General features: G+C 48.9%; 2 protein-coding genes across 2 annotated transcripts in view; both read right to left on the bottom strand.

Moving 5' to 3' along the window:
* The window catches only part of SLC37A2 (solute carrier family 37 member 2), an 11,269-nt gene extending 9,775 nt beyond the window's left edge, over positions 1 to 1,494 (bottom strand). Inside the window, exon 1 of the mRNA XM_031063903.1 lies at positions 1,466 to 1,494. Coding sequence (XP_030919763.1) covers positions 1,466 to 1,494 — 29 coding nt within the window. The remainder of the gene's footprint in view (positions 1 to 1,465) is intronic.
* Positions 1,363 to 11,083, bottom strand: part of CCDC15 (coiled-coil domain containing 15) — a 14,019-nt gene continuing 4,298 nt past the window's right edge. The window contains exons 5-10 of the mRNA XM_031063898.1: positions 7,865 to 8,026; positions 6,696 to 6,806; positions 4,632 to 4,735; positions 2,606 to 2,776; positions 2,387 to 2,535; positions 1,363 to 1,733 (exon numbers count right to left, since the gene is read on the bottom strand). Coding sequence (XP_030919758.1) covers positions 1,627 to 1,733; positions 2,387 to 2,535; positions 2,606 to 2,776; positions 4,632 to 4,735; positions 6,696 to 6,806; positions 7,865 to 7,993 — 771 coding nt within the window. The 5' untranslated portion in view covers positions 7,994 to 8,026 and the 3' untranslated portion in view covers positions 1,363 to 1,626. The remainder of the gene's footprint in view (positions 1,734 to 2,386; positions 2,536 to 2,605; positions 2,777 to 4,631; positions 4,736 to 6,695; positions 6,807 to 7,864; positions 8,027 to 11,083) is intronic.

Genomic DNA, 11,083 nt, shown 5'->3' on the forward strand with positions numbered 1-11,083 from the left:
GCTCCTTTTCACCGCCCCCGGGGCCGCCGCTCCCGCCCCGCCGGCCCCGGTCCCGCCCCGGCCCTGTCCGGGCACGGCCCCGATTCCTCGGCCGCGAGGGGTGAAGCGGGCTGTCCTCGTTGTCCCTAAAACAAACATCGCCTTCAAAGCCGGCTGGGAGGAGGGAACGGCCGCGCCGGGCCGTGGGAGGCGGCACAGCCCCGAAGGGACCGAGCAGCCCCTTTCGTACGGCCCGGGGCTCTCTGAGCTGCCCCAGATGCTCTGTTTTCCAGGAGAAAAAACCTGGATTTAACTTTTCCACTCCCATCCCTGCAGCCCCCGAACAGGCTTCACTGCCCTGAGGGTGACTGAGCTACCCCAGACATGGTTCGGGGTTATTGCCAGGGATGTCGGGAGTCCTTCTCCCACCCCCTCTCAAAGTATCCCATTTATCTTGGTAGGGGCAGATTGAGGATGAGGAGCAGCAACAGCTGTATTTATTCCTTTAACTGAGCCCTGAATCAGCGCACAGCCCCCTTGGGGATCACTCCAGAGAGGTACGAACAGGGGTACCCAGGGTCTGAGCAAGTTCCTTGGGGAACCTGCAGTTCCAAGGTCTCATCTCAGCAGTTCCAAGGAACTGCCTGTCCTTAGCTGCCCTGGAGCTGAAATCAGCTACAAGAAGCCCTTTGCTTCCTTGCCCCCTCACGGGGCACATCCTGCCCTTTCCAAACCCACTCCAACACCCTGAATTAGGGCTGCAGTGCTGACGCAAGCAGCTGTTAATAAACAGCATTAGCCACGACAGATCCCTCAGTGAATGATTCTCCAGGGGGAACCGAGGAGCACTCCCTGGCTCTGTGCCACCTCTGGACCGGAGGTGGGTTTGCTTTGTGCCCAATGGGATGGGAACAGGGACAAGAAATGATCCGGCACGCTCGGCCACCCATCCTTCCTGCTGTGGTTAATATTGGAAAGGGAGGGCAGCAAGGAGTAAATATTAATGACAGGGTATGGAGTAACCTCTGCCCAGCACCACATTACCTCAGCACAGGCAGTTCTGGGAAAACCCATCTTGCTCCAGTCACTCCTGCAAAGGCATGAAAATTTTTTTACTAGGAAAATGCTCCTTCCTTTCAGGAGCAAAGTAGAGGCTATGGGAGCATGGGACAGGTACAAAGCTGCATGGGTATTACTGGAAGAGAGATCCTCACACAGAAAAGAAGGAGGGAACAATATATACCTGGCTCTGGAAGGTGATCCAAGTGGCAAGGGCTGGCAGAAGCCCTAGGAAAAGCAGGGAGAGGTTAGAAATCCTCCCCTAGGAGACACTGATCCCTGTCACCTCTTTTCTCCTCCTTTCACACTTCAAATGAGACAAACAATCTTTGAAAGCAGTTTATTCCACAATAATGATTAGTCAATAAGGATATGTAGTCAATAGTCAGCTACTGGAATGCAAGTGCCTGCCATAAACCAACCGCACAGAGCAATTGCTTCCTTCACCTCGACCATCGCCCCGGCCAGCTGCACCCCTGGGGCACAGTGGGAGAGGCACAGCACAGCCTGGGAGAGCAAAGGTGACACCGTCCTGGCAGCTGGCGTGGAGGGCAGGCAGGCCAGGCACAGCCCCACGGAGCTCCTCGGTCACAGACGCTTCCCCGAGCGAGCACAGAGAGCAGCCAGGTCCTGCAGAGAGCGTGTGGCTGCAGGGGCACAGGAGGAGATCACCGAGTGCAGCACCTGGCTGTAGGCTGAGCAGGATGGGGACACAAACACTATCAGGGCATGAGAGTTGCACTTATGGCCTGAAACTGGGCTTGGCTCTAGCCTTTCACCAGAGCAGAGAGATTGGGGTTTAAGGTAAATCAACATGCCTGTAGTTTTCCATACACCCATTTGCACACTCTGCACACTCCTGAACATAAATCAGTACACAAACCAAAGATTACTTTATGAACCCAAATGTCTCTATTTTCCCTCCCAGATAACTCCCAGTTGCCCAGGCAGGTATTTTCCCAAGCTGTGCTCAAGGTCAAAGCACTCCATCACCTAAGGGAGGCCATTTCCAGACCTTTGTGCATCCTCCTGGCAGACAATTCAGCATTTAAGGCAGAGGGCTCTGTGTCCCTAATGAGATGCTTTGCAGCACTTTCCTCATGGCTGTGTTCACAGCTGTGTAATTTAACACATTGTAGGGGCTGGTGCCTTGCTGAGGATGCCACTACACTCCCTAAGGGACAGAGGTTGGGTCAAGCAGCAAAGCCCCTGACTTGCCCTCTCCAGAGCATATTTGGAGGAGCATCTCTGCACAGCAGCCCAGGAGCATGGAAACACCTATCCTGGTTTGATTTCTCCCCGTACAATCAGGCCCAGGTGCCTCCTCTCTGAAAGCAGGAGCTCCTACCTTTGTGATTTTTGTAGAAGACGCAGTTATTGGCACAGGTATCCGGGTGGGAATCCCAGAAATCAGACCCACAGGAACACAGTGGGGGCAAGTCAATGTTACAGAGTTTGACTTTCTCCTTCATCTGGGCTCTCAGAGCTTCAACATACCTGCAAGGGATCAAACATTACCTCTGGCAGCAACACCTGGCTCTGCACGAGGAGCACAGACTGCCTGTACCTCACGTGCTCCTTATCCCGCTGCTGTCTGTCCCTCACTCTCCTCTCCTGCAGCTGGAGCTGGGCCAGGGCTGCCCAGGTTCCCTCTCCTGGGGAGGGCTCTCTCTGCTCAGCCATGTCTCTCATCCTCTGCTCCTCTGCCCGCCGCTGATTCTCCTTCTGCCTCTTAATCCTGCAGGAACACAGGAGAAGGAGCTCAGAGAAGGAGTTTCCCACCCCTACCTTCATTCCTGGCTGTGAGGTCAGGGCACAGCAATCTGGGTGATGCTGCTGCTTTCAAAGGCAAAAGTAATTTTGCACTAATTACAGCATTAAATATAAATAAATATAAACAAACATGTTGGCTTTAAACATGGAATGGTCAAAAAAGCTTCCTGAGCCTCCATTCTTCCCCCCATATGGCAACACCAGCCTGTGAATGCTCTCCTGCCCTCAAACTCTTCCTGCCCGCCTGTTTTCTCACCATCCTGGACTTCCTCTTCCAGCTCCCTCCTGCATCACATCCACACATGCTGCTGCCACACACAGTTCCCCAAAGCTGCACTTCTGTCCTTAAACAAAGCTGGGCTCTTTAATACCCCCCAGAAAGGACCAACACCTTGGCTTCCCAGCTTCCCCACTTCCCATTGTTCCTGATAATGAGGCAGCTTGGGTCCTTCTGTAAGCACCTTCCCGGTCAGGGAAGTGTGACAAGGCTGGGGACAGCAGAGACATTCCAAGGATCCCACCTTTACTCCAAAACAGGCTTTAAAATGTACTTTTAACTAAGTTTCCCTCTATTTCCTCAGTCTCCCTTGCACCTCCAGCCCTTTAGTGGGACCTGGGTTGTGTAATTTCCACCAAACACAACACACATTCCCCTGACAAGCAGCAATTGCAAAGCAAAAAGGCTTTACACCGAAGTGTCTGACATTTTATTCCCAAATGCAGCAATGTGTCCCAGGCCACTCCTTGCCAGGGGGGCATCAAAACAAAAGTCAAGGCTGGGAAGAAGGCAGGACAAGACATTTCAGACCTTACTTCATGCAGGGGGTCAAATCTTTACATCCAGAAACAAAGTGCTTAAGTTGACCTTCTCTGGTTGAGTTATAAAATTGGAAATGTTTTTAAAATTAAATGTAGAACCTTAAGTACAGCACAATAAATCCACTCTAGGCCAAGGCCAGCTCGGGGCTTTATACCCTGTAATTACAAACCCAGTTCCCCTCTGCACACACTTCAAGAGAAAAAATCATAATAAAAAGGTAGTGCCCTAACTAGGAATCCCTGGGACCTTGCCAGCATTCACAGCATAGGACAAGCTCTCCCAAGCTGACTGGAATGTCAGGATGTGGCTCAAGGAGCACTGCTTTAGACTGGCAGGTTTTCCCAAAAAATGCCCATGAAATCCTGCCCTGTGGTGCCTGTCCCACTCCTCCAAAGCCTGATCACAGAAGAGCCAGGATGGTCAGATTTAGGTCAGTTCATTCAAAAGAAAGCCAGAGAAAAACCAAAAATTACAGGATCTTTCTTATTTTGCTGTGAATTTGCAGAGCTTCTCCTTAGTGAACCCCTTCACAGGAGAAGCTGAGAAAACTCCACCACAACCGATACTTTAACACAGATACCAAGTGTTCAACTCTGGAACAAATGCCTGTAAAATATTTTATTACACTGTATAAGTTTTTATAGCTGCGAGGGTGAAGGGTCTGATATTAAAAATGCCAGGGATGGTCACAGCTTAGCACAACAACATAACCTCACCCCAAAGTTTCTAAACACTGGCTTAGGTTCCCAGAGTCATGGTTTGGGAAGTTGCATCTCTCCCAGCCCCATGATTTGGCTCCCAGCTCCTAACAAGCTGCACAGGGACTTCAAAATTAGATAGAGAAGTGCTAAAGGACTCAACATGGCCCAAGGGTGTGTGAATCCCACCCAGGGCGGTTACACATCAGTGCTTGGTTTACGCCAGACAAACTCACAAGACTTTTCCAAGCCTCTGAAGGACCCTGATGGAGGAGGTGACCCCACCACGTGCACAGACTCACTGGGACACTCTCTGCTGCCTGTCCTGCTGCCGCTGGCGCTGCCGCACGCGCTCCCGCTCCAGGGCCATGCACAGGCGCCGGCACCGCAGGAACTCGCTCTGCCGCTGCAAGAACAAGACAAGGACGTTTGGGAATAAATACCCAGTGATACCAGTGCTCAGCTTGACTGCTGGAAGATGGAACCTTGCTCTTTCCCCAAAAGACCCTCAATATCTCTGAGAGCACATGACCCAGCACTGGGAAGCTGCAGAGACGGCACCAAGGTAGGGAAGACCAAGTGATCTCAAAGCATTGGAGAGCTCTGTACCAGCATCCCTCCACTTTATGATCATGGTTTGTATTTTGGATCCACTTTATCCCTTTATGACCATGGTTTGTATTTTGGATCCACTTTATCCCTTTATGATCATGGTTTGTATTTTGGATCCACTTTATCCCTTTATGACCATGGTTTGTATTTTTGCTTGTGGTTTTTTTTTGGGGGAAGTGGGGTTAGTTCTGGGGTTAATTCTATGTCTGTTTGGGGGTGGTTATGGAGTGATGATGATAGTTGGTTATTGTTTTTGATACTAGGAAATATAGAGGAAGGTTAATTGAAAGTGTATTGATGACAAATGATTTGGATAACCATTGGACACTGCCTACGGATGGCAGCTCTGCCACCTGGCAAATTCCTAAATTCTCACTTTGCTGAGGGGAAAAGAGCCAATTCCAACTTCAGCCTGCTTGAATTTGGAGCCACATGGACACTGGTGCTCCCCTGCAGTGGAACCCTGTATCTCCTCCAAAAGATGGAAGAATGACACCAAGCTGGATTCTCTACATGCAGGAGAACCACCAAGGTGGCAAAACCATTGCTGAGACAAATCCAGGGGCCCTGCAGGGAAGAACTCCCATATGGATACTGAGGGTTTAGTGTCTGGGCTTTGGGTGATCCCACTGATGCAGCAAGGGCAGGGAAACCTCCTGGCCAAAGCTCCCAACAAAAGCTCTCCTGCTGTGGGGTACAGAGATAGTTGGAACTCCACGACTCCCAAAAGTTTAATGCACAGATTTCTCCTCATGAATGCCAAAACCTTTGGGCTGAGTTTGTCCCACCTCACTCAGTGGAGAGAGCCCAGCACAGCTGGAGATAAAGGAGGAGGAGAAGAGATCAGCAGGCTGCCAGTGAAGAAAACCGGATGGAAAAACCCCAGGCAGAGGAGAGTGCAGCAAAACCAGTTATCTTGGATGGATCAGAGCCAAGGAGATTAAAAGCAAGAGAGAAGGGAACAGCAGGGTTAGGAGGAGCAGACTGAGAAGCCCCAGCTGTTGCCACACTGGTGAGAAACCACAACCATATTTGGGATCAGTTGGTTGGAAAACACTTGTGAAAAACAAAAACCATGCAAATTGTTCATAATTTTACACTGCAAACTGCAAGAAAGGTGACAAAAGGAGAGAGAAATGTTCCTCCTCGTGGCAGGAGGAAGCAGGAAAATAAAAGTCACTGGCTTTAGGCATCCAAGAGAAACATCATCATTCTGTATCACTGAGATTAGCATGAGCCAAACTGTCCAAACTGTCCAGGACACAGGCTGTAAACCCTCTCTGTGAAATCATCCACTTGGCCTGCAGGCGGAGCTTGAGGCTATTCCCAAAGGCAAAGAAACCTTTATATTCCAGCCTTGTATTTAAACAAGATAAAGTTAGCTTTGTTCTTTCTTTCTTTCTTTTTTTTCTTTTTAAGCATTTTTGGCAGCTTCTTGAGCTCCTTGCAACTACAGCAAGCACCCCATGGTTTTGCCAGGCAGAATGAAAGCAGCCTGTTTCTCCTTCAAATTTCTGGTGTTACTGAGATCCCAGATTTTGTAGGAGGAGTAGGTAACAATTCCACTTAGAACAGATTTTAAAAAATAACCTGGTAGCTTTGCCCAAGTCTGAGACCAAAAGCTGACAAACTAAACCCAGTAGGGGTTTCATACATCAAAGCTCCTCTGAGGTTTCTTATTAGAGCCAGCAGCATTCTTAACACCCAATATCTTTCAAACAAAACCACAAGGGGCTTGGCTCCCCTGGACAGACCTGCTTCCTGGTTTCCTCTTGGTCAACACCAGCCCAGAGTTTGAGGGGAGGCTGGCATTCACTGTGTGGCCTCCCAGGAGGGCTCGAGTCCTTCACTGTCCCACCACAGACCTGAGAGATAATGGAAGGGAGCAGCATCAGCATCACCACAGCTCTTTGTCATCTTCCCCCAGCAAAATGCTCTTCACTGGAGCCAGGGCCTCTGTGTGATCCCTCCAGACCTCAATGACCCACCTTGGAATGGGCTTTATCTGGGGTCCAGGTTGGCCATGAACAGGAGAGATGTGCCACATCTCAATATAGGAGTCTGAGCACCAAAGCTTTGTGAAAACACCTCTAAAGATACCCTTGGAGGAGGGCTTTGCTTTACTTTAAATATGGATGCACATCTCCCCCATCCCAAACTTCTATTATGAATTACTTGAAGTGTGAAAAAAAACCTCAGTGTAAGGGGAATTCCACATCTCCCAAAACCTCAGCATAAACTTCTGCTGTGTCCCTATCTGCCCAGCCAGCATTTCTGCCCAAGCTGGACTAATCCCCAGCCAAGGCTGGGCACACACTGCCACAGCCATAAAGCCTTTGCCAACCACCCCAGGCAATCAGGATGAACGATTTCCACCCCCAGATGCTCAAAAACAGCTGCTTGAAAACAAAAGAGGAAGGATAAGTACATCAAGCCCTCCTCAACCTCTCCTAGGGCAGGGCCTGCCACCTCCAGGCACCTGGATAGCCACAGCCATCTCCTTCACCTGATACAAAGCTTTGGCACTTTTTATTTTTGGTTTTTTGGGTTTTTTTTCCTCCTCTTTTCAAGGTTTCTGACTGATTTGATCTCTTTTGATCTCTTCCACCCTCAGGTCTTTAGGCAGGAGGTGTGAGCATGGCTCTGGGTATGATGTGACAGCACGCCCTGGTTTCAGCTTTCACCTGGGCAGCTGCCAAGTGGCATCACAAGCAGGCAGGAATCCAAGGCCATGAAAGCAGGGAATGGCAGTGCCGACCTCACTGAGCTCCAGTTGTGCTCCTGAGACTGCTTTGAGGATGTTTGGCTTGAGAGTTAAGCAGGCCTGAGGGAGCAACTGCTCTATTCCAAGAGCAACCTCTTCCAGACACCAAAATAAATCTCTGATCCAAACCACTTAAGACCAACTTTGCATGAGTCTTACTTTTTTAAAGTCAATTTTGAGGTAGAAGCCATCATCCTGCCCAGTGCCATGTGCAGCTGTGCCCTGCTCCAGCAGCTCAGCAGGCAGATCGTGGTGTCCTGCCAGCAGCAGCTCCTCACTCTCCTCCATGGGCACTGCAGCTGCTGGGCAAGGGTCTGGTTCCTGGAGAAGGGAGGACATGGGTGTAAACATGGAATTGAAATCTGGCTGTTTGGTGCCAAGGGAAAACTGAACACCCTTGGAGCAGCTTTAGCACACAGGAGGCTGTGTGTGCTGTCACTTGGATGGGATCTGGCAGCACCATGTGTTCAGCAGCACCATGGGCCACCAGAGCTGGGCAACAGGAATGTAGCAGGGTGACTGTGCCCTCCCCAACTGCAGAAGCAGTGGGACAGACGTGGGGTGAAGGGAAGGCAAGGCAGAAACCTCTCCAGGCACAATTTCACAGTGGCAAGGAGCTGGAATCTCTGAGAGACACTGAGTACAGAGTACACTCCTTCAGATGGGAAGTGGGCAGGCTCCCCAGTGGCAATCCACAATATTTTGAGAGGCAGCAGATTGTTTCCTACAAAATAAAGAATTAAAATGCCAGAAGCAAGCTTGAAGCCAGGATAATTTTTTTTCCCTTGCTTTCTTTTTTTCCTTCAGCATGGTGGGAGGAGAAGTGCAGGACTGCTGAGAAGGAAAGGATGGATCAGTAGGAGAAGAGGTGATGCCAAGAATTCCTTGATATGGCTCTGCTGCTGTTTGGGAAGGACAGAGAATAGCCTGGAATTATCTGATAGGCACAACAGGAATTACTCCATCAACCCCATTATGACAGAGCCATGTCAGAATAGCTGCTTTGTTAAGGATAAGGGAATAGAGGGAAGGGTTATTGCTCTGGGTGTTTCTCTGGAGCACTGAAGGCAGAAAGACATGACACTGTTGAAAAACAACACCAACTTGGTGGAATGAGACACTGGACAAAAGAATTTGGGTGCTGCCATGCTGGGGAGCTACAGCTGTCCATCAGAGCCTGGAGGCAAAGACTCAGTAACAGGATGAGCTGGAACACTGGACAGGTCATTTCCAGGCAATTACCACTCCAGTATCTGCTTGGGAAAGAGGCAATTAACTCCTTGGATGCTTTTAACCTGAACAGAAATCTTAGGGGGGAGAGAAAGAGCAGCAATCTTAGGAACATGGATTATTACCACAGGGAATGCAATGCTTGACAGGGAGAAAGGAAAAAGATGAAGAAAAATGCAGAAAACAGGACTGATGGGGAAAAAAACATTACAGTCAAAGACTTGCTTGGAGTTAGCAGCAGCAGGGAGAAAAATGCTGGGACTATTATTGGGAAGAAAAAGTCAGGTTATTCCTAAAGCTGAGGTTTTTAAGGAGGATGGACCTCCCCTGGGCCAGAACAGCAGCTAAGGTGCAAACAGCTCCCTGAAATCTATGGAGGTCCAGATTATCAGCAAAGGACACAAGGAGTGTCTTTATTTAAAGGGGAGGAAAAGGAAATACCAAATAGAAGATTTTAGCCTCAAGACTTTAACTGTGACTTTCAAAAAACAAGAGGAAATCACCTTGCAAACTATCTGTAAACCACAAGAAAACAAGATAAGCAGCAACCAGCATAAATTTGTCAAGAGTCACGCCAGGATAAGCTGTGTGTCTCCTACAATAGAAGGAAGACGCCTCAGGCAAAGAGCAGCAGAAGACTCTGGGGTTCGTGGCCTAATTCAACACTGGGGTAAAGCAAAACCTGTTAGATGGAAGTCTGATGTGGGATGCACAAAACTGATTAAAAACATGGCCCAGATTTGGTCTCAGGAGTTCACTGCACAGAAATAGGGTAAGAACGAGGTGGGCTCTGCTCTTTGATTTCATTATCAGCATGGATGAAGGAAGAAAGAAGCATCTTGATTAAGTTACTGACCCCACTTGCCTTGTAGAAGTATTGGGTGAAAAACCCTTGGGATAAAACCAAAGAAATGGGCTGGAATACAAAGCACAAGGAGATCCAAGGAGCACAAAAGCAGAGGCAGCACTACCAAGGGGGTCAGGTCCATGGTTATGTCTGTGGCAGTGTTTTCCCCTGAAGGGAAGGGAAGATGCAATACTCCTGCCAGGCTGGGAACATGCCAAACCTTCATACAGAGAGAGATTTAGATTAACATGGGAGCTTTTTTCTCCTCATATATCATGGAGTAATAAAACAGAGCAATGCAATAAATCAATATATTCCTCCCAGAATAAATCAGGGAAGCTGTTAAACTTCCTTATGCAGATTAACTGTAGGTGCAGTGAGGCTGGGATGGGAGGATGGTCCCAAACCCCTCCCAGTGTTTCTCACTGCTGTGGATGACTTGCTCAGGACTCCCACGGATCTCCTGTAACCCTCTGGCTCACCTGGGCAGTGGCTTTGTTATTTATGTGAGGTCATAAATCAACCTATCTCACTGAATGCATTAGAAGCTCAAACAAGAAGGATGTTTGCTGTTGGAAACAGGTAACAAGGTTTTTGAGACCATAATTATTGTGTTTCTCTGAGTCCTATTTGCAGAGCTGACAGACTTCATCAGAAATCCAAGAGTACAAAGAAGAGGCAGAGCAGCCCTTCTATAAAGGGTAGTTTCTAGATAATCAGCAAAGATCTACTTCACCTTTGGTGAACCTGAAAAAGAGAAGGGAATGAAGATTTACAGGATGGGCAGGAAACTGGCTCCAGAGGCAATAAGTCCAAACACCAGGCTGGGTTGCTCCTGGTGTTCTCCAAAGTACATCAGTTCAAGAAAGGCCTTGGCATAGAGACCGGGAAAATAGCTACAACACAGAAGTGGTCTTGAGAACTGAAGGAGCAAAAGCAGGATGAAATTCAGCAGAACAAAAGGTGGGACTGACCTCTTTCCATGCACTGCTTTGAGGAAAGCAGCTGCATGCCAACCATTCTCTACCAGAAGCCAGCCCCGGGTGAGGAAAAACCCTCCAGATCTTTGCCACCCACACAAAACAAGCAATGGATGCAATGGAAAGAAGTGCTGAGGTTTGAAGAAATAAAGGCACCTGAAGGGAAGGCTGGTCATCACATTCCTCCCAGATACCCAGATCACAATCTCAACCTTTAAAAGTCTACTTTGCATTCTTGAGTTCATCTCAGAGATGTTTTCACACACTATCCTGCTGCCTTCTCTGAAATGGGTTAGCCACAAGGTGTGACAGGAAAGCACA

Source organism: Geospiza fortis, unplaced genomic scaffold (assembly GCF_000277835.1).
Source record: "Geospiza fortis unplaced genomic scaffold, GeoFor_1.0 scaffold392, whole genome shotgun sequence".
NCBI classification, from domain to species: Eukaryota; Metazoa; Chordata; class Aves; order Passeriformes; family Thraupidae; genus Geospiza; species Geospiza fortis.